Source organism: Falco naumanni, chromosome 2, assembly GCF_017639655.2.
Source record: "Falco naumanni isolate bFalNau1 chromosome 2, bFalNau1.pat, whole genome shotgun sequence".
Classification (NCBI taxonomy): domain Eukaryota; kingdom Metazoa; phylum Chordata; class Aves; order Falconiformes; family Falconidae; genus Falco; species Falco naumanni.
The window spans coordinates 83,687,490-83,710,375 of record NC_054055.1 but is presented as its reverse complement, the minus strand read 5'-3'; the positions used below and the strand labels follow the sequence as shown (position 1 = coordinate 83,710,375).

Genomic DNA, 22,886 nt, shown 5'->3' with positions numbered 1-22,886 from the left:
CCTCTACACAGTCTGTGGTGGGTCCTCCACAGGATGCTGAGCACCTCTGGGCCAGCCTGTGCTGCACTCCTCCCTCTGGCTCCCTCCGCTCCTCCCTAACTTTAAGACAGGTCTTTGAAAGAGAGCTGTGGCTGGGTGAGTTTTGTTGTTGTTCTTGCAGGAGAATGAATCAAGATGCTTCTAAAAGCACAGTTTAACAGCTGCTGCCTGACTGTGGTCCTAACTCTGCCCAAAGGGAATGGAGCACAGAAACAAGATGGAAAAAGGGCAGTTTTTTCCTTGGAAACTTACAAATATCACCTCAGGCTCACAGCTTTCTGTGGCTGACATAATCTCTGTAGCGCCACAAAACTCAGAGCAGTGAAGATCTCCAAGAGCCTCACTCTCAGGGGATTCTGAGAGGACTTGTGAGTTCAGGCAAAAGCACGTAGCTTTAAGATGGAGCCTGCCAAGTTTATAAACAGCATTTTACAGTGCATTTGCCTGCAGTTGATCTGGGTTTGGAGATGCAGGAGGCCACTGCCAGCCCTATATTTCTCATGAAATGTAAAGCAGAACACCTTGTCTTACCTTTTTTTATAGCCGCATAGAACAGTCAGACCCCTGGCACCTTCTGCAACATGCACAGTGAATTTCAGGTCTCCCTCCCAAACCCGTTCAGCCAGCAGGGAGAAGGAACTCTCATTTCTACAGAACACCATCAGGTCTCTGAGATCTCCAGCCCCCCAAGGAGAAGGAGAAGAGCAGAAGCAGTGCCACAGCCACTCTGTGCCCAGCACTGGTACTGCTGCCCACAAATACCCTGCACAATGTAGGGCTGTACAGTACCACATATTATGAAAGAAAAGAGGACTCTTTGGAAAAACTCTGGTCAGGATGACCCCTGTGACTTGCTGCCGGTGTCTGTCTCTGAGGCAGTCATAAAAGATGGAGGAGCGCTGCTGCACCCCACCAAACCGCTCCAAAAACTTTCCGCTGCCCACAGGCTAAGCAAACCTGCCGAACAAAACCCACACGGCTGACAGGTCACCTTGGGCTTCAGCTGCATACCTGTCCAGCGTCACTACCCGACCGTGACTGCCACTGAAGTTTCAAGGACGTATCATCTGAAGTAAATGAAACAAACTGGAATAATCCTCTTCCAGGATGCCCGGAATGTGCTGTTTGCTAGTCAACAGTGTGTTTAAATAAAAGGTTGATTCCTTCAAACTCAAATCTTTCCCTGTTTGAGCAGCTGACTCTTCCACAAGAGCTGAATGTAGATCATGCCAAACTGTGCAGTGAGCAAGAGGTGTGGGGGTGTGTAGGCATTTATTTTTTTTAAAGTACCCATCTACAACAAAACAAATGCAGAAGTGTGTAGAGGAAAGCAACTTACAAACCTGTTTTCAGGACCAACGAGTGTGCTTTTGAAGCTAAGATGAATTGAAGTTGACTATGGCCAACTATGCATAGACCAGGGCACCTGGAGCATAGAAAAGAATGAATTTATTTCTAAAGCTTGCCCTGGTCCCCATTTGTGAGGTAGCACAAAAGAAAAGGCACTACCCAGCACAACAGTTGCTCCCAAGGTAAATTCCAGTCCACAGAAATCAAAAGGAATTTAATGTTTCTGAGCATCTAGAGGTACCCCAAACACACATTAAACATGTGCATCCAGCACGGAGCTCTGTGAAAGTGAGGTGCGCCTACACTGCTACACAAGAGGGACAGGACCTAGCCTGGGCCCTTGGAACAAATGGCCCTGACTGAATCACACCCACACGTGTCCATACCCACCCTGAGCCAATTCAGCTCGCAAGGAGTGAACCGGAATGGTCCTGCACAGAGCCGGGAAGCTTGCGAGCCTGCAGGTCCTGTGGCTCAGCACAGCAAACCAAAGCTCACTACCTGGCCCACTTTTATTTAGCAGGGGAAAACACGCTCAACCAGGGCCCACCTTTGGAGGCTCCTGCTGTGCAGAAAATTCAATAGTGTGATGGCTGCAGGTCTGCAAGAGCTGCCTGGCAAAAGCCGAGGTTTGCAGTACGGTTTCCCCAGCTGACTCCTGCATGGCTGCTGGTCCAGCGCCACAGGTTGGAGAACATAAGAGGGTTTTTTCCATGGCAGCAGCTGCCAGGAGGGTGCTGCTGGGGCAGCTGCTCAGCAAACAGCTTCTCATACAGCGTCAACTGACACGTTAACCCAGAGCTGAACTGGAGAACCTGAGCCCAAGAGCGCAGAGTAGGCAGAAAGGGCAGAGCTAGCTTCAAGTACAGGTTAGGTCTTGGCTGGTAGCTGGTGTCTCTCCCCTGGGCACTGAGGTGACAGCTAAGCAGGACTCGTGGCTCGGGAGCTCAACCAGTCTGCTTCAGTGGGGTGTGGGGGGAGGATGTCTTAGTATTATTTGAAGTTACACTTCAGTTCTCCCACAGTAATGTTATTCAAATAACTATTTTAACATAGCTAAATCCCTAGAAAACAGTCAGCTTCGCAGGCTGTCCAAATAGTTAAGGCATACATCCATTTTATCCTTTCCTTTCCCCACCCCTGAGCTCACTTATGGCACGTATACAAACACTTCTTTTCCTTGCAGCTTTTGATGGGAGGAGGACTGAGAATGGATGTAATTAAACAAGATCTAGTCTGTCCCGCTAGCTGATGTTTTAACAGATCAGCAAGTCAAAGTGTTAGCTCTTGTTTAATAGCACCAGTGTGAGATAATTGCAGTATCGTTCCGTATTGTGGAATTGCTTCTGTGGAGGGAGGTACACAATGAACAACGTGGCTTCTCAGCTGTGCATGAAAATCATGATGAGTTCCTACAACATTACAGCACTTCATGAGCAAAGGCCTGATAACAAATATAAATTGTTATATATATAAAAAAGAGGAGTGGCTGGAGAGCAGCCCTGCAGAAAGGGATCCAGGATGCTGGTTGGCAGGAGGCTCAGTGTGAGTCAGCGGTGTGCCCTGGCAGCCAGGAGGGCAAACCTCATCCCGGGCAGCACCACACACGGCACACCCAGCCGGCCAAAAGGGGCGGCCATCCTGTTGTATGCAGCATCGGTGCAGCCTCACTTGGCGCTACTGCGTGCAGCTCTGGGCCCCATCATTTAAGAAGGATGTGAAGGTCCTTGAATGCATCCAGAGGCAGACAAAGCAGCTGGCAAAAGGGCTGGAAGGAATGTCCTATGAGGAGCAGCTAAGGACTTTGGGTTTGCCTGGTTTGGAGAAAGGTGGCTGTGGCATGACCTCGTTGCTCTCTGCAGCTTCCTGAGGAGGGGGAGAGGGAGGTGCTGAGCTCTTCTCCCTGAGATCCAGTGACAAGGTGTGTGGGAACACTTCAAAGCTGCAGCAGGGGAGGTTTAGACCAGACATCAGGAAGCATTTCTTTACCGAGAAGGTGATCAAACACTGGAACAGGTTTCCTAGAGAAGTGTCGGTACCCCAGGCCTGTCAGTATTTAAGAGGCACTTGCACAATGCCCTTAAAAACGTGCTTTAGCTTGGTCAGCCCTGAATTGGTCAGGCAGTTGGGATAGTCGATCGTTGTAGGTCCCTTCCAACCGAGTCTATTCTACTCCATGTAACCTCGAGGAGTAGGGCAGGAGCTCCTGTGCAGAGCGGCACCAGAGACGGACACCACCGGCAGCTCCTAGCCCTGCGCCTGGCTGGCTCCATCCCCGCTTTGTGGGATCGGCATTGCACAGGTCTGAGCTGGAAGCACAGCAGGGTCCGGGCCACCCTGCAGCCCCCCAGCCACCCCCTCCCTCTGCTGCAAAATCGGCTCCAAAGGATGCTCCATCTCTTTCAAATACAGCACTTATGGTTTGCCTGCTGCTCTGCAAGCTCGCCAGCTGCTTTCAAGGCTGAATTTGTCACAGAAGGAGCCTCAAAAATAAAGATGCCAGATCGGGGAGCAGCCCGGTGGCAGCAGGCAGGGCCAGCAGGAGCGGGGCTGCGGGCAGGGTGGGCTGTGCGGGGTCCCTGCCCGCCGGGCAGCAGGCAGGTGGGGGGCTGCGGGCCAGAGCTGGGGGCTTGGCCCCGGGCCTGTATGCACTAGTTCACGGCAACACAGAGCTGCGAGTGCTTCAAAGCCACGGTGCAGGTTTCCTGAGGGCAGGGCAGGACTCCCCGCTCATTTTCGATGAGCTGCAGTGACCCTGAGAAGGGTCAGACATCAGGGAGGCAGGTGCACCCCCGGAGTGGCAAAGGAGAGGGGACCGCTTCTCATCTGAACCCTGGGAGGTGCCTGCCCTCAGCAAAATGCTTCCCCGCCTCAGAGCAGCCCGTCAGCACATCTTTTTTTTGTAGTTTCTGACAAAGTCCCCCTTCAGCCTCTGCTCTCCAAAAGGGAGCCTCAGGTGCAGCTGAAACCCCCGCTCTGGTATTTGCAGCCTCGATAATGGCCTTTTAAAAGCACGGGCGGTGGTGGTGGATCACGGGAGGAGTAAAACCGGTCAACGACGAAGCTAACCACCACGCTTTTTCACCCCCCAGAGCCCTATTTGACACAGCAGACAGAGCCCATTTTCCCCTGCAGCACTTGCTTACGCCGGTTGCTCCTGGCGGCCTGCACTGGCTCCCCAGCAAAGCAGGAGGGGACAGTCCTGCTCAGGGGGGCTCTGCTCCACCGCCTCCGGGGGCCCTTCCAAACTCCAGTTCCAGAGGCAGGAATTGAGGCTGCAGCAAGCTGAGCTTGCTGCATCTGTGCCACTCTGCCCAGCCTCCCAGCAACACCAGTACAACCCTTCCTCACTCAGCAACTCTTCATCTTTTGGAGGAGCGGCAGCCAGATGTTTCCTGCAAAACCTATTACGTGGGAGTGGGAGTCGTTTCCCAAAGTAGTTAATGACTGTTCTAGAATAACTAGAGGGGCTGGGAGTACACGGGGGAAGAGCCAGCACACCACTGCTTCCCAGGAGCACGATACTCCTGGAGCCAACGTCAAGTCTTAAAAACATTCCTGAAAACGATCTACCCACTGAACACCAAACCACCAGCGGCTGTTGGAGCATCTCAGGAAAAGCCTCACGTATTTGAAGTCAATGGGATTTAATCAAAATAAGAAACTCTCGATTATATTGCTGTTGTGGGGTTACACAACAGTCACAGCTTTGTAACTACAGTCTAGATGCTACCTGGAGATAATGCATTTCAATTACACGTTTATTTATCGAAATATATTGTTACCTTTAAAACATGGATTTCTGTGGTGCGTGGAAAATTCAGGTCAGGGGAACAACTATAACCACTTGAACTAAAATAACCAGTATAGCACGACTTCTGAAGAGATACCTTTGACAGTTTAATCATAAATGTGCTTAAAATGACCTAAATATTCTCTTAGTAGTCTATCTGCTATTTTTCAGCTAGAAAAATTAGCTTTAAAATGCCTGCTAACTAGAGTAACTTTCAACTGGTAGATGAAACTGAGCACACACTTAAGAGACAAACTATAGCTCTTGAAAGACAAAAACAGCTTCTAGTTTACAGAGCTTTGTTTCGTCTCTGCTACTAATTATCAGAACTTGTTTCCTGCAGTCTTTGTAAATGCAGGGAAAATACTTGCAGTCTCAAAGGTAACCTGCAAGACACTCAAACCTGTACAGATAGCAAGTAATTTAAACTCAGTTTCAAGCAACTCTGCCTCCCCTCCCCAGCCCCCCCAACCTCATGTTGATTCAGCTAAATGTCTGTGTTTGCAGGACTCCAAAAAACTTCTCACCTCTTCTCTATATTAAGAAAACTTTTAACATGATCAATATTTGTTATCTGAAAAGCCACAAAGCCTATTGCTGTCATCCGGGATAGCTTTTTGGATTAGTTAAGAATTTGTGTTCCTGTCTGGCCCTGGCTAACATTGCTATGCCAGATCCGTGGATCAGTTCAGAACTGCTATTTTTCTTCTTGTAATTCAACTTGTCTCACGCTTGTCCCACAGGCAGATTTATCAGAAACAATCTATAGGTACTGCAGGATACTGCAACACTTACAGTAAAATAAATGGGCAAGTCTCCTGTAACTATAAAAATCTACAGAGTCCCAAAGCAGCAGGTGGATATAACACCTGGCTACCAGAAAACTAGACTGAACATACGAAAGACAAAACTTCAAACTGCATTTGCAAATATACACAGCCACTTCTTTTAAAGGAATGAGTGTCACTGGTCAGTGGGAAATGCTTCCTTTTACTAGGAGCATTTTCCCTAAGCATTTAATTATGTAGGAGAAAGGCTTAAAATGTGTTGTATGTTAAGAGGAGTGGCATGTGTAATATAAAATAAAATTTAATCTTCCCATAATCTCAGGTTGGGAATGTCAGTTCACAACCGTCTGTTACTAGCGTACTTATTTTGTTTTCTCTGCCCCTTTTACTTTCAAGTGCTGAAGCTCTAGAGCAGGGGGGCCCTTGCCCACCAGCACCTTGGCCAAAGAACAGCAGATACTTTGCACATCAGAAAGCTGCTTTTAGGCACAAGAACACCCAGACCTTGAATTCAGTCTAGTAGCCAGCATCACAGCCAGTCTTTTTCAACCATAGTTATCACCTCTCAGTTTCAAAACATCAGTTTAGCTGTGAAAAGACCGAAATACAAAACCTTTCCAACTGAGTTGCTGCAGCAGCAACATTTAAAGACGGCCAGGGTTTTTACTCCAGTGGACGAGTTTTGTATTTCAGAAGCAGAAACTGCATAACCATCTGTTAGATACACACAGTTCAGAGAAGCCGTGATACAATACCGATACCCAAAACCACAGGTTCAAAGCTGAAATCTGAAGGGGACATCAACCAAAAGATTATTTCTAAAGGCAAGAGCTTTGAAAGAGACTTTCATTCACAGGGAAAGAATGACAGTTCTTCCATTCATAGGGAAAGAATGTGACAGTTGTGGGGGCAACAGGCAGCCTTAAAGCCAGATTTTTAAAATGAGTTTAAAACATCCTTCAGCTGAGCAGGGAGCTGACAGAGCTCTGCAATGGGAGTGAGGCAGCACAGCAGAAAGCTGCTCTTTCAGGAAGTCAGGAAACCAACTTGAACTCAATAAAAATTTGAGAATACTGATCCATGAGGACAAATGGTTAAATGACAGAGTAATTTCTAAGGATGGAAATTTTATTCAATCACAAGAGCAAGCCTTCAGGCATTGCTAACAAAGTTATCTACATACATTCACTTCAGAGTTAAACGTGAGGTTGTTGCTTTTTTTGATCAGCCTCTCCAATTTCATGGTATATGGTTCAAGCTTCTACCCTTACCTGCCTTACCTACCAGTAAGACAAATAAGAGTCTATTATTATACAGGTGTCTATAACTACAAACTCCATGACAGATGAAAAAAGGTGCTTTCTTCCACTAATCTTTGCTTTTGGGACAGATGTTGTTCCTTACAACTGTTTTAAGTAATTACTGGTTATTTACACAATCTGGAAAACCTAAAAACTCCGTTTTCCTATGACTTGGAACAACTCAGACCCACAAAATAAATAAGGTTTTGTTTCGGTAGATTTTTTTTTTTTTTTTTTTACATTAGCAGCACACGTGTGTGCAGAAAGCAGATCACATACAGAAATAGCCAAGTAACTGTAAATACAAGAGATCTGGCCAATGGCTACAGTGGAGAGGAATAGAGTTTAAGATTATACAACATCCAGGACAAGATTTTTTAATCCAGTTTATTAAATATTGCTTTTTGGGGACATGTTTACAACAAGCCCAAATAAATTGTTTAAGGATTCAAAGCAGTCTTATTAAAATACAGCTTCAATATAAAGTTTGTCACAGTTTTACAGTATTCAAAAATGACAGACCTGCCTTAAAAAAAGACTATTACACCAAAACATAAGAAAAACAGAAAAACAAACAAGTTTGGCATTTTCATAATCTTTATAGTATAAAACAGAATATTAAATCTATTACCAGCAAGCGGATACTTCAATCTATTACCTAGTCTGAAGTGTATCCCGTTAAAACACACTATACAACAGCACTATACAAAAGTCGTGGTGATACTCATTTGATGAAAGTGCATCCCTGAAAGTTTGCCAGTTAGCTCTTTAGGAGGCAAAAAAAAAAAAAAAAAGGAAAATTAAAACGTCCTCTTTTAACCGAAGGCTTTATTAGTTTTTTTTGGGTTTGGTTTTTTTTTTGTTTTGTTTTGTTTTTTGTTTTTTTTTTTCTCGGTTTTGTCTCACTTTCAGCCTTCTTTTAAAAGTGTCTACGGACGCCCACCAGGGGGCAGCGTAAGATTAACCATCAAATCACGAACGGCCGCAAATATTGTGCATTCACCTGGAACAGGGAAAAGAGACAGGTTAGCGTCCCCCCGCGCACAAACCGCGCTCCAACCACCTCCCGAGGCTGCGCGACACCGGCTCGGGGCTCCCAGCGCCCGGTACGGGGCTCCCAGCACCCGGTACGGGCAGCGCTGGAGGAGACGTGGCGACTGCGACTCGCAAATCCCAGCCGCCTCCGAGGATGTCGGGATTTGTAATGATTTTAAATGGAAGTAGCTCCGGCTTTCCCAGCAGGGTAGCTCTTGTTGGTCATGAAATTGCAAGCAGCTCTTAACTATTAGGTGATTTTGAAGGTCAGATTGAATCTACACTAGAATTTATCGTACATGGCACTGCAATCGCAGTTTTTCTGTACGTTACTAATCAATAGCACTACATTTTATACAGAAACCCTCCCCCAACTTTTTCGAGTTCTATTTGTATTGATTAAGAGCAGAAACAAAACATTTCGGAAGACTCAAGTCAAACAGCTGGAAGATTTTTTCTGTCCTAAGCCTAGTTTTGGAAACATTTCTAATTCCAAGACTGGGCAGAAGTCAGAAATCTGTTTTTTTCAACCAAATTGCTCTGGCTCTACGCTTGACACCTAAACTGCAAAATAAAACACTGAAACTGAAGTTCGTTTGCTCTAACGGCTGAGATATAGTACAGAGAGAAAAAAACAGCCATAGCTGTCCCAAGTTTAGAATACCAGCATTTTTTGACAAACACACACACACTCTGAAATATTTTTTAAAAGTTAAAACCAATAGAATCAAAAGGGTTTAATCAGAACAAAGGGTGAAGTATTAGGCAGCTGTGACTTTCATCTACTGTTTCCTGGTAAAAGAATACAATTAATAGCCACTATTGTACCCTGGTTACCGTGGGCTGAATTTTCCCTGCATATTTCAATAAACATCAATTAGAAGGTGTTGAATTTTGTTGCTGAAGGAGCAACAGTATAAGCAAAGAAGAGCAGAGCCTGTTAGGATGCATTAACCCTAACTGCCAAACTAAGGATTCCCAAGATTATTTTGGGCAAGTCATTATCATAACAAAGCTACAAATCTGAGCTAAATCCCATCCACTGCATCATTGAAATGCTTAGTCGTGAAGTACTTTAAGAAATATCACAAGTCCCTTGAGCTCCTCTCTAAGAGTCAACCTCCAGCATTTGTAGGGACTTCCATTTCCTTACCAGATTGATGTCCACTACATAGTGCAGGTTGTAGATTTACAGCTCGAGTTTAACCCTATTACTCCAGGGCATTGATTCCATTTCAGTTCATAAAATTATTTCCCCAAAATATTTTTTCCCCCCATGGAGGCATAGGTAAAGTGGTCTCAGAAAGACAGTATATTCACAATGAGTCAACATCTTACTGTTAAACACAGCAGAACGTGTTTGCCCACAGATCTGAAAAGAAAACTCTTCCAAAAGAACTTACTTTTCAGGCACTACCATTTTATTAAGAGGAAAATTAAGCTGAATACAAAATACTTTCTCACAAAGAGAGAAAGGTAAAAAAGATACAGCCAAAACGAGGCAACACTGATTACGGGTTACAACGAAAGTGCCAGCAATATCATACGTGCATGATGGGAAGCCCTGGTCCTTTCTGACTGAAACAGTGAAAAACTCACTTAACCAAGCAAATTGCAGTTAGTGCAGCAGAAGAGCTAACACAGGTAGGAAAATCCTGGGTACAGCATGATAGCATCAGAAAAGAAAGGATATGCACCTGCAATCTCTCACGTACTGCTGTTGTAAAAGTTGTCTCCCAACTACCTACTTCCATCTGTTGGCTCTCCTATCACCCTTCAATGGCAAAGAAGGTAGCTTGTTCTCTTTCTTCAGCTATAACTACTTAAGTTCTGACAGTAAGAACACAGGAAATTGCATTTCAAGTGTCTGCAGGGAAGATCCTACTTTGGCTCAGTGATGGTGGTGGAAATAAATAAACAAATCCATACAGACTAATTTCTTTCTTTTAGAAGTCAGAAGAAAGGCTACTAGAAAATGTCCTCTGCTCAGCTAGGTACATTCTTCTTTGCCTGGATAAAATCCTGCTTGGGGCCACAAGCTCTTTTTGTAAGCGTTTTTTCCCCCTGCCTATACTCTGCTCCCTGTATTGCATTCCCAAACTACTTCAAAACTTCTGTAATAAAAATTGTCTATCCTGATCTATCTATCTAATGATCATGAGAAGACATCTCACCTGGGATACTCAAGAGCAGTTTTGGCTATCACTCCTTACGCTGCAGTATTTTGTGGAGGGTTTACCTTAAAACACAACTTAGTGCAATAACAAAGAGGAAAACAAGTATCTGCCCTTCCCCACACTAGGGGAACTCAGCAGGGAAGCGCCTTCCAAGAGAAACACCTGTGGTTAATATACCTTGAAATAGAAGTCCTGTATACACAACAGTTCTGTACCACATACAGAACTCTTAGGTAATCCCACACGTCCTCAAGGCTATTCTCCTCTCTCCTATCTACCTACACCATTACTATATGTTAAACAGAAAATGCATGTTAATTTGTATCTCATCACAATTTTCAGAAATGTATGCATATCCACACCAATTTAAGATAAACATCGCTCATGTTCCAGCCACTGAAATAAACCACCAAGCATAGTTAAAATTACCACATAACAACGAGATGAATAATCATACAGAATAGAAGTAGAATTCAACCTCTGGATTCAAAAGTTCAATCTGTTCACTGGGTTACTGGAAAAAAGGTTTTGTTCTTCAGCATGTAACTATAGCAGAACTGAAAGTTACTGTTCTCATGAGCCATCTGTGTATTAGGACCCCAAACCACTGCTTACAGACAACATGCTGCCCAAAGAACCTGCTACTGTTCAATTTCAGATAATGAAATAAAAAAATAAAAAAAAAGGGCGTGACAAACAAGAGGGAAAGCAAAGCACAACATCGCTCACAGGGCACTACCTACGGAGCCACTGAACATTCAGAACAGCCTATTTAGCTCAAACACTTCACAGCACATTTGGTGGACGTAACTGTATGCACCTCTGTTAGTGTACACACTGACAAAGGAGCATACAATCACTCCAATTACTTTTTAATCATTCACAGCACTTGGACAAGTTCTGATAACTATTTCAACATCCCTTTATATTCTACTGTTGAGCTCAACAACTTCATAATTAACCATGAAAACTGACACTTGACCATAGCATATTTCTTATGACTCACTCTGGGCCAATTTGTTAAAAAGCATGACTCCTACTCACAGCAAGAGCTGGGCCAACAAGAGGTGCATTCTACCACTTGGGCAGAACAGCAAAATCCAGCCTGAATCACCAGTGTAACCTTCTGCTGTGTTGCCAATACTTACTAGTAAGTTACATATTGCCTGTCACATCAGGAGTTTGTAATCACTAAAGTAGTATTATAGAAACCAAGAAGAACTCAGACTTAAGAGAGGTTTAGTTTTACACTGGAGATTTGTCACAGATGTCTGGGTGAAGAGAATATATCTACTGGACATGTACAGTACCTGGTCGCGGTGAATTCAGTTCAGCAAACCTCTTTAGAATATTGCTAACCATCATTGGAGCAGCAACAGAAGAGTTCTGCTGCCTGGGAATGTCAGCCTGTTGCGTTGTACCCGAAGCCATATCATAAATAATTGGGACTATAATACTAACAGCTTCCTGTGGGACTGTTGTTTTCTGTGTTAGCTGGAGCTGCAGGAAAATACAGAAGTGTGGTAAACTGAACGGCCATGTACTTCAGCATAAATTCTAATACAGTTAAAACATTCCAGGCCATAGATAGCATCCACTTCCACCCCCTCAGTTTTCAGACATCAATTCTGTAACAGTGAAGTTATCAATCAGGTGTAGGTGTAGACTATTTTCTTTTCAAAGGCACCCTACAGTGAGCATTGCTTACTGATGCTAACATAGATTTGTTCTAAACATCTAATTCCTGCTGTCCTTTTCCAGCACCACTAATGCATATATCACTTAATCTAGGTGGTTAGGCCGCAAAGAACAAAACCCTCAGAAGCTAAGCATTCCAAGATACCTGCAGCCCAGAGGGAACTGAACTTTATGTACTTCAATATCTCTCCAAGGACACAAAACATGAAGAATTGCTGTGCTTTCATAGGAGGAAGAATAGAAATACTAACTGAACTCCTTACAAGGGATGCACACAAATCTAGGCTTCCAAATGGTGTAACATTTTTAGCTATTACAGTTGTCAGATATAGCATGCTTGTGTTTTGCTACTAACCTGTGATGATTCCAAAGACATGCAGCCCACAAAATTTTAAAACAGATAGCTCTACTTACAAAAAACAACATTTTGGATTTCAGCACAACAGCAGGTGTTCCTGGAGGTGCAATTGGCGGTGCACTGGGAGGAATTGTTAAACAAAACTGCACATTCCATTTCAGCTGACTTGCCTGATCAGGGAACTGTTTAGAAAGAGCAGCACAGAGAAAGAACAGCAAAAGGTCTCACATCAGCGACATACATGGCTACGAACTAGGGAAACATTAGGAAATAAGTGCCCCTCTAGCTAAACTTGCAGATGTTGGCAGGTTTAGTGTAAGCCAGAACAGTTCTGAAAGAATTGAGCGTAGGGTGAACAAGAACACAATCAGAAAGATTCTAGCCAGCCTATGCACATGTCTATTGTGCAGTAACATGCCTGCCAGTTTCTCAAGATCATCACTCTAAAGGAGAAATTTTAGGAGCTTCCAGGATAGCCAGTAGTAAAATGAAAACTTCTTTATTAGTACTAAAACCCATATATATAAATTTAGAGTAGTTATGTCTAATGAGTAATAAGTCTTTACAGATAAAGATACAGCATCTTTTTCATTTTTTAAATATAACCTCCGAAGTTGGGTGAACCAAATAAAACAGTTAACTTACCAGCTCAAGTTTCATGATGTGTACGCAGTCCCTGAGGATATGTGTTGGAGCCCCTAGTAATTTCGTGAAGGCTATTAGGGTGTTCGCTTTAAAAGGTGGTCCTGCAACCTAAAGACAGACACTATTTAGTACTGCCTATTTAGATAACAGCTATATAATTTAGTACAGTAACCACCATGCACAGCTGTTAATTTTGTATTTTGCAGTCCTTACACATACCAATGAAAGTCAGCAGCACCATTAAGTTAAAACATCACCAGAGACTAAAAGCAATGCACAAAAATTTAAACATTATGATTTGAGTACATACCCTTGTTTCAAAAAACTTCTCCAAAACTTGTAACTCCTCTGATTTCCACTGTCCTGTATTTTCAGGTGTTACTTTCAGTTGCAAAGTCTGGTTGGTTTTGGGATTGAGAGCAACCCTACACTTCAGTGCCTCCGTCTTAAACATAATTACACCTGGTTCATTGGAGTTTATTAACTGTAGCTGCATGAAAAGTAGTATCACATTTGATCAGTTGTTCGTTAAGTAGCATGAGCACAGACACAGATTCACTCCCAAAACTCTAGTGAACAACCTGTCCTTCTTCCAGACAGAAACATGTGATATTTGTATACACAGGTAAAATTATTTGAGAATGAAGCTTATGCAAGATTCGGCTTCTTTCACTGAATCAGTGCCAAAGTGAAGAGGGACACAATGCCTGTCCCAAACTCTAAAGCGATACTCATGACTGAGTAGTTCAGTTATTGCCAACTAGTAACTAATTTCTTGGGCAGTCCTGCCAAGTCATGCCATCCATAGTAAGCCTGTAGCTGTTCTGATTAACTCCCAACAGACATGCTGCCCTCACAGAAGCCATGGCATCTGAAAATCTGGTCAGTCTTTGCTATTGTATGTTATCAAATTCCACCTGACCAAACAGGCTTTCCACTTCTAATTTGTGCGGAAAAGAACACTTGACACTTTAGATGGCAAGATTCAGAAGTACAGCACAAGTCCACCAGCAAATACTGTATCTGAAGTGTTTGAGTTTGTGACTGATTTGAAAGACATGGAGTACAGAAGCAAGAAATAGAAGAGTTGTAAAGTCATACTCACAGGTCAGTATTAAAACAATCTAAACCTTACCGTTTCCTGTTGTATGATCCTCTGAAGATGCCTCCTCATAATAACTGATCCAAGGAATCGCTCAAGAGGGGAGCAAAGATAGCTGCCAGCTAGTCCCGGCACAAGCCCAGGGGTAGGAGAGGGCAACAACAGAATATTCAAGGCACTGTGGGTGAGGATTGTAGGTATGGATGCAGCCCAAGAGCGCTGAGGTAGTTTACGAGGTGGAGGCATGCTAGTCGGCATTGCTTGGGAACCTATTGATATGGAAAAAGTACTTGCATTAAGGGAGGATTTAAGTTGCAAGGCCAGATGTGTGTTCACTTTATTTGTTGTCACTAAACAACCAATAAGTCCTCTAGGCCAAAGCTTAGTCCTCCTTATTTAAGAATTTGGCTGCCTAGTGATAGCCAACAGACAGACAAAGTCACAGAATTAGAGTTTTGACATTTCACCCATGCAAAGAGTCTCAGTAACATTAAAATCGTACTCTCTTTTCCTCTTCCTGCAGCATGCCAGCAGATAGCAGGTTCGTACAACAAACTCCATGAGATGTAAAGATAGCTAAATCAGTCGTGCAAAAGCAGCGTTACAACTCTATGATGTGAAAAGTTAGTATTTGCGTAGGCAAATATGCCTATCATTGCTTTTATTCTAAAGAGTTTTCTCTCTGTCATGGAGCTTAATAGTTTAAGGCTAATTTCTACAGTGCCACAAGAGGTATCAATCCTGCTGAAGTTTATGTTGTATGATTTAACTAGCTTTCCAATTTGTTATAGACGATCTGAACTAGGACAGAATAAAGGCTTCATTTCCTTAGATATTTTACTGCACAAGGGCAGTAAGAACTGTTACACTGACACACAAAACTATCAAAAAGAACAGAACTAGAAAGGTTAAACACGAGTGTTTCACAGTCATAACACCGATAAAGAAGCCTACTTGTTCCAGCTCGTGGGGAATGAGAGGCATCTGGGACAGGTGAATGAAGGGAAGGGTTGGCTGGTGACATTCCAGGCATCCGTGCTGCTGGTGATGGACCAGAGACCTGGGGAGATCCTGGCCAGTTCCCTGCACGCTGACTGGGTGACATCATGGTGTATGGTGAGCTTGGGTCTATGGTACCTACAGATGTTACAAGACCGTTATTTTTTTAAAAGGTACAAGGCTTTCTAATCTAGAAATCTAAAAAAGGCTTATCAAAACCTTTAAAGCATGGAAGTGCCTGCAAGCTTTTAGACAACATTTTACATAAAAAATTACACATAAAAAACATAGGGTGCGTGTGTGTGTGTAAAATCAAGATACAGATTCAGGGGTTTTCTGGTTGTATTTTTTAAAAGTAAAGTAAAATTGAAGATTAAGGCAAATTGGCACATTCAACACATAACTTGTTCTAAACTAAAAAGGAACATATGCCTATGGACTTGGACTTCTACTGCTCCTTAGCAAACAGAAGCCTCAGCTAGACTGCTCCTTATCTATTCAGTATCTTGCAGTTACCTCTGCAAAAGTATATTTGCTTTTGTACTCTGCTACAAAGACCAATCAGAACAAGCTTTTTAAAACAGTCTGTTGTATATCTATCTCACTTTGCTCAGCCTGATAGCTAAATTGGTGTGCTAAAATTACAATCTGATTTGTTCATTTATTGTGATCAATGGAATGGTTTCCAATGCACTGTGATTACAACAAAATTGTTTTGGCAGCTTTCCAGAAAAACTTAATAAAGGAAACCACCAAAAGGCACGTTGTTTGCATATAGGTATGTCAAACCAGCAAGACTTTGACAATGTTTTTAAATTGCAAGTATTTGAATTTCTAACCTGTTCCAGTTATTTTTCCAGGAAGCATAAGCAGTGAAAATATATTAACTAATCTAACAAGAGACAAGGCTCACTAAAAGCTGCAGCCATTGCTCTGCTACAAGACCACAAGGAATTTCCCCACATTAGTAAGCAGAAAAGAGTGATTGGTAGTCAGGTTTTAAAAGGTTAGGAACATCTCAACGTGCCATGCAGCTACTTTTGACTCCTGTTAAGTTACACCCACATGTATGAAAAACAGTGACTTAAGCCAATTACAACATATGAAATTTTCTCAATTAACTTAGGTCTGCTCCAGAAGACTTAATTTAAAGAAGCAGATTCAATATGCCCTCCCTGTCACTATATATACACCTGCCAGTAAAGAACTCACCATGTGGGCTGGCAAAGCTAGCTGTTTGTCCCATTGTGATTCCAAGAGAGGAAGGTGAAGGAGTTGGACCAAAGGATGCTGGTGATGGTGCTCTTAAAGCTCCACTAGGTGAGCTTGCAGCATGCAAATTTCCTAATCAAAGACATCACGTCATGTCACTCAACATACACATTTCCCATTTTTCTGTTAAATTTTTTTTCTATCAGCTATCTCCTTTTTAGGGACACAGCAAGCAAATGAGAATTTGGTTTTGCACTCAAAGGCTTTATTTTGTACACACATGAGCATTGTATTTTCCAGATTGATTCACCACACAAAGGAAAATTTCCAAGATATTTGGCTTGAAGAATGGCATTTCCCCCCTGATCAGCAGTTCCCCAAATTTAAATATTTTCAGCTGTTGTACTATAACAGCTGGGAGCCGAAAGCAGGGCTTTGGTGATGAAAAGCTTTTCTGAAGAAGCAGGTATAGAAAATTAACAGGTTTTGACCTGAGCAAGCTGCAAGCCATAAAAGTTCCAAACATTACACAGCTAAAGATGGCAGTTTCACTGAATGTTTTTTTTTTTTTAAGTTTCCAAAATGTACTTTCTAGAACATGCATGGCAGGATTTTGCTTTGCTATTTTTCCACAATATAAGGCGCATTCTTTTGGCTAACTTGGAGCTAAACACAGCTCAAATAGTAGAAAAAGCAGGCATGCACAAAGGCACATTTCCAGCACACGATCAGCATACAAACTCTCAGCCATCTTACCTGGTGACTGCGTGTGCATCATAGATGGAGATGGCGTCACTGTGTTGTGATAGGAGGTGGGCGGTGAAGTGAGAGGATATGCTCCCGATGCTCCTGCCTGTTTTGCAAACGGCTGAAATTGTCAACACAGGACAACGAGAATTTTTGATCATTTTGTACTAAAACTAAAGTTAAGCATGTGCAGGAGAATACTTGTGACAGTTTGGTCTCCACCTATGAAATCTTACAGGCCCATCAATGTAGTTGTTTGAGTCTCTATATCACCTTGTTCAGTGCTCACTGTTTTTTCCACAGTGACTTCTTGCAGTTTCTCCTCAAGACACAGTATCTCTGCACTTCATTCGGTTTTATCTGCCACCCTGTAACAGCAAAGCCTCTTGACTACCCCTCCCACCTTTTATCTTAAACAGTCATTTTCCCTCCCTCAGCCCTTCGCTTCCAAGGCAGCAAGTCTCATGTGACCTTCCAAAGCTGCTGTTCATACACCATGGACTGTTTACACTGGAATAAGAAATGGCAAAATAAATTAATACATTTTGCCCCAAGGGGAATTCCACAGCAGAGCAGTTTTATAGTCTGCCCTTCCATTTTTTACTGCTAATCCTTTTAGAACATTAAGTCTTTAGAAATCTACAGCTGTGGAAGACAATAAACATTTCTTATTTTGCCTGGAGGGTACCTGTTGTTGTGGTTGCTGTGGTGGCTGCTGGGGTTGAAGCTGTGACATCAAAGAATCCATCATGTCTCCTCCAATAGGAGAAGGTGGGTTATCGTCTTCATTTACAGATCGTCTTCGTGCATCCTGATTGCTGTCAACAAACATGTTCAGGAATGTCTGTGGAAAAATCAGTTTTGTTAGCAATTTCCCTGTTTAAATTTTATTACATAAATAAGCACAGTATTTGCTGAGCTTTTATGCCATCTTTATCAGCTACAGGATGTAAGAAACAGGCAGGTCTCTAGAACTAACTACTAGCAGGCATTCATTATATACAGTACAAATAGTTTGCAAAATGTATCAATTCATAAACAGATCTTCTCAGTGGATATGTAAGCTTTATTCCCCTTTCCTTTTAAAAAAGAAAGGTCTTGTGTTGCCACCAAACATTAACACCTTGCTCATTAACATGAAATATCTTTAATTAATCAAAATAACATTTTTCTTTTTTCCTTAAAAATAAGGAAAAGCCTCACAAAGCTCTTCACATCAGATTCATACTTCAAGTTAGAAGCTATTTACAACATGCCAGAAAACACAAAAATGGTCACCTTTAATCCAGGCGCAGGGTAAAAGCCTTCAACTATTTTGCTGTTGTCAAAGAGACTGTACGCCCCATCACGTATCGCTACAACACCGCGACTCCGGCAGTAGATGTCAATACAGTACATATTCCTAAAAGCCAGCCTGATATGCGTGGGTGACTGTGGCAGAATTGAGAAACACTGATAGGCAGTGTTGGTGCGTTGAGTCAGACCCAGCATGGGCACAGTTGGAAGTTTGTTGATGGCATTTAATGGAGCCTGAGTGTCAAACAAAACCTGAGAGAGAACAGATGTTGAGAGATCAGGTAGCTTACCTCTAAGTAAAGGTCAGAGAAAATGGGGCATAGCAGGGACACAATCTTCCCCAAGTTACCTTCTGCCAATGAGATCCATAAACCATCATAACACACACATGCAATTTTGAAGAGAACAGTTTAAGCAGAACTCGGCTCTTAATTATCTTGCATTTTGCTTGACAGAAGCTTTTAAAATGTTACCTGTAACAACTGTACTACGTTTGGTGTTTTATTAAACATCTCCTGGAGCTGGTGCAGAATTGTGTTGTGACAGTTACTGCAACCTGAGTTTGGACCAACAGTTCCCAGTGAAATGTGAAACTTCTGGAGTATGGAATTCCACTGAATGCTGATCTGCAATGTCAAGAACATAAAATGGTCTTGGAAACTAGAACAACTACAAGATTATAACAAGAAAAATGGTCTGCTTTAAGTTTTTTCCCCCTTTTTTCATCAGACCTCACAGATTCCTAACTCACCTCCCTCAAAAGCTGCTGAGGTTGGGGCAGGGGGGTGCACTGCTTTAACATCCATTTACCTAGCTGGATTGTTGGCAATCACAAAACTGGGGAAATATTTTAGCAAGTCAACCAAAAAGAAAAAAAAGCCTTTTCTGCCAAAGGTGAGACAGAAAAAATTAAACTTGAGAGATTCATGCTTCAGAGAACTGATTAATGACTTGCTGGAGGTAGATGGGTTTTCTTAGTCATATCACACAAAAATGAGAACTGGACATGCTAACATGTAAGGAAGTGACATGCTAATTCTACACCGCTACTCTTGCTACTTATTAACTGTCCCAATAAAATGCACACAGAAATGCTCCTAAAAGTTCAGCTTAGAATCTGAAACCAAAAGCCTTCCAGGAAGCCAATTTCAAGTGTACCAGCTACTCTGCATCAGTTGCACACAAAAAAATATTCTTAGTCTGTAATAAATGTGTGCTTACTTCCGCCTCTACCTTGCATTTAAGGTAACAGCGTAAGTACTCAAACTGAAGAGTAAGCTAGAATTCTGAACAAGGGAACAGCACTGCTACAAAGTCACTAAGGACCCCCTCATTTGAAAGCACAGCACTACATGTAAAATTTTATTAGAGCCGCTTCTCCTCAGGCAGAACGACACATTCAGCTTACATATACCCATATATCCCACTACAGCAGCGACCAGTAGCAACACTTACCATAAGCCTGTCAGAAAAAGGCTGCGACACCAGCTTTCATCAGTCAGGAGCACACAACTGTCCCTCCCACAATTTAAAGCATCTTATACAAATTCCAAACATCTGGTAACCTAACAAGTTAGCAATCTAGCACCCTCTATTTCTGTCTTTTCTACATTCACCAATACTAATTCAGTGTAATGTAATACCAAGAAATATTTTGTTGCACAATTCTGAGAACTCTAACCCTCCCATTCTGTTTCCAAACACACATTTAAGTGCACTTAGGAATTACTTACTGAGCTCCCCTTGGTAGTTCCATAACAAAGGATTAGTTTTCGGTAATTGTAGATACGAACTTCTGAAAAAACGTTTAAGTGGTTGGGTATATCTTTGAAGAGAGGAGGGAAATAAGTTAGTGAGAAGTCTATCGTTATCTGTAAGCACATCATTTTAATGAAAAGGAGGTGATTTCTGTACCTGGTAAGGATCGTGCAAACTCCAGGACACATTCATACAGCCGAGCAATACTGTTCCAGTCATTAAGGAACATCTCAACAACTTTACGACCTCCAACTGGTTCAGATAACTGGTTTTCATACGTCAGGTAAACATGACGGGTTGGTCCTGCAGTGTTAGGAGGTGGTGAATACTGATTAAACTAGTGGTTCCTAAACTGTGGTTTAGAGCCAGTGAGTGAACTGTAGCAAGTGACCAGGAAGCATATTTAAATAATAAAAGTGCATCAACTCAGCAGACAAAATTTTGATTCAGGTACACTGTGGTTTATCAGAAATCTTAAGAGCACACAGTTACCAGTAATGTCAAAACATCAGAACTCCTGGAACAGACAGTGTAAACCACAAAGAAACAAAATGTACCAGTCTCCCTAAATAAAACGTACCTTGCTCCCTGGATGAAGTGCTATTAAGCGGACAGTTTGCAAACACCAGCTCAGCCACCCACGTGCGATTATTTCTACCTTGTAATCGGAAAGTGCAATCAAGAAGAGATCGATCCAGAGCCTTCTGTGTTTCCTCATTTACACCTTTACAGGGAGGAATTCTATTCATGAAAGAAAAAAACCAAAACTCTCCATTATACACTGTACTGTTCCAAACTAAAAATACTACCTTTAACTTGTCCTGAAGGACTTCCAAGTCCGGACATGAAAGAATGGACAAATCAACAGCAAAGACAGTTGGACTGCACAGCAAGATGTCTTATTCCTCTTCAAGGAATCTAGTGTTTTACAAAAGCACTCTGAGTTAAAATCAATTTTTATATGGATTCAACACCTGCAAATTATAAACTGTTAAGGGATCTGCTGAACTGCCATTATCTCCTGGTAAAGTAAGAGCACACCAATAGAAATCTTTTATGCAGAGAAACAAGCCAAAAAGATGAAAATAAGTTCCAAAGCAACCTGAATTCATGAAATCAGTTTGCCTTCTAGAACAAGCTCACTCTAAACGCAACAACCTGGCAGTTATCTTAGTGCCCACTAATTTACTCATATCCCAATGTGAGAATTGAGCTCAAGGGAGAGACTAAATAAAGTTTAAGTAAAGACATGCCAAACTTTTTCAAATCCCTTTAGAGTCTATCCAAAACTTTCATGTACCACCCTTAACTTTAGCTCACAGCTTCTCAGCACTTCCCTGCTCATATGCAAAGTTAAAAAGGTAAGGGCTGATGCCTTTATATCACTACACATTTCTGCAGCACAGAAGAAGTTACGAAGATTTTACTTTAGAAGGTGTCTTTGTGGTTTGAGAGTTTTTTTTAATGTTTTAAACTGATACGATCTGTTTTACTTCATAACACAATCCAAAGTTTAACTGGTGAGGCCTGAAGTAGGCTCCAGGAAGTGTGAAAAACTGTCTGGACTGCCAGGTAGAAAGCACTGTGGTCAACAGTTGCAGGTCCAATCAGCAGGTCAGCTGATTGTGGCTGGCATTCCTCAGGGTTAACACAGAGGCCAATGCTATTTACCAATTTCAATAACCTGCATGATGCAAAGGAAGACCAAGTTTGCAGATGACTCCAAGGACTGGGGGAGGGACTGCCTCCTACAGCCTGCTGTAGGGGAGGGAGTACAACTGGAAGACAGAGCTGCCATTCAGAGAGACCTCAGATGGCTGGAGGAATGAGTTAACAGGAGCCTCGTGAAGTTCAACAAATGCAAAGTCCTGCACTTGGGCCTAAATAACCTCAAGCAACAGCACAGAGTGGGGACTGACTGGCTGCCCAGCGGCTCTGCGGAAAAAAAACTTGGGGCCTGGGAGACAGAACAGAAGTCAGCAGCATGCCCTTGCAGCAATGACAGACTGCCGCACTGGGGCTGTACAAGCCAGGCAATCAAATGACTGCTCCCCTCTAGTCACCATTTGAGACTGCTGTGCCCAGGGAGGGCATAAAAACTCTTGGAGACTGGAAAATGCAGATGACCAGCCCTGCTTTGAGCAGACGGCTGGACCAGATGACTTCCACAGGTCCCTTCCACTCTTAAATTACTGTATAATTCTCTGATGCTTCCTCTACAAGTTTTTACCATGCAATTGTCTTTTCCAGGATTCCTTGCATTCTCCTCTGCTGTATCACATACTGGTGATTGTAAACAACATATGGAGTATGTAGGCCTCTGATCTGACCTAAAATTGCAATTACATGTTCATGAATCGTCACCATTATCTTCCTTAGCCCCGCCTGAATCTAGGACCGAGGACTGCCAGACTGCTTTCAGAGCTCCCCAGTTTAGGCTAATGGAGGAAACTAATTTTAGTTGGCTCTGTGTCTACTCTTATTTTCCTCCTTCCCCAGCACTGCTTCACATAAGAGTACAAGACACACAATAATTAAAAATATCAACATTGAATTAAAAAAAAATTCAAACAAAAAACCCAAACCAA

The 22,886-nt window shown here is 42.6% G+C and overlaps 1 protein-coding gene across 3 annotated transcripts in view; it reads right to left on the bottom strand.

Moving 5' to 3' along the window:
* Positions 1–7,080: 7,080 nt before the first annotated feature.
* The window catches only part of MED14 (mediator complex subunit 14), a 36,541-nt gene continuing 20,735 nt past the window's right edge, over positions 7,081–22,886 (bottom strand). The window contains exons 17-31 of one of the 3 annotated variants that reach the window (XM_040585312.1): positions 20,879–21,039; positions 20,455–20,601; positions 20,274–20,365; positions 19,014–19,166; positions 18,523–18,792; positions 17,933–18,088; positions 17,254–17,365; positions 16,498–16,629; positions 15,241–15,423; positions 14,320–14,555; positions 13,495–13,674; positions 13,185–13,292; positions 12,596–12,721; positions 11,794–11,983; positions 7,081–8,274 (exon numbers count right to left, since the gene is read on the bottom strand). In XM_040585312.1, the coding sequence (XP_040441246.1) occupies positions 8,201–8,274; positions 11,794–11,983; positions 12,596–12,721; positions 13,185–13,292; positions 13,495–13,674; positions 14,320–14,555; positions 15,241–15,423; positions 16,498–16,629; positions 17,254–17,365; positions 17,933–18,088; positions 18,523–18,792; positions 19,014–19,166; positions 20,274–20,365; positions 20,455–20,601; positions 20,879–21,039 (2,320 nt within the window). In that variant the 3' untranslated portion in view covers positions 7,081–8,200. The remainder of the gene's footprint in view (positions 8,275–11,793; positions 11,984–12,595; positions 12,722–13,184; positions 13,293–13,494; positions 13,675–14,319; positions 14,556–15,240; positions 15,424–16,497; positions 16,630–17,253; positions 17,366–17,932; positions 18,089–18,522; positions 18,793–19,013; positions 19,167–20,273; positions 20,366–20,454; positions 20,602–20,878; positions 21,040–22,886) is intronic. The other 2 variants (XM_040585314.1, XM_040585315.1) reach the window with 2 other exon arrangements.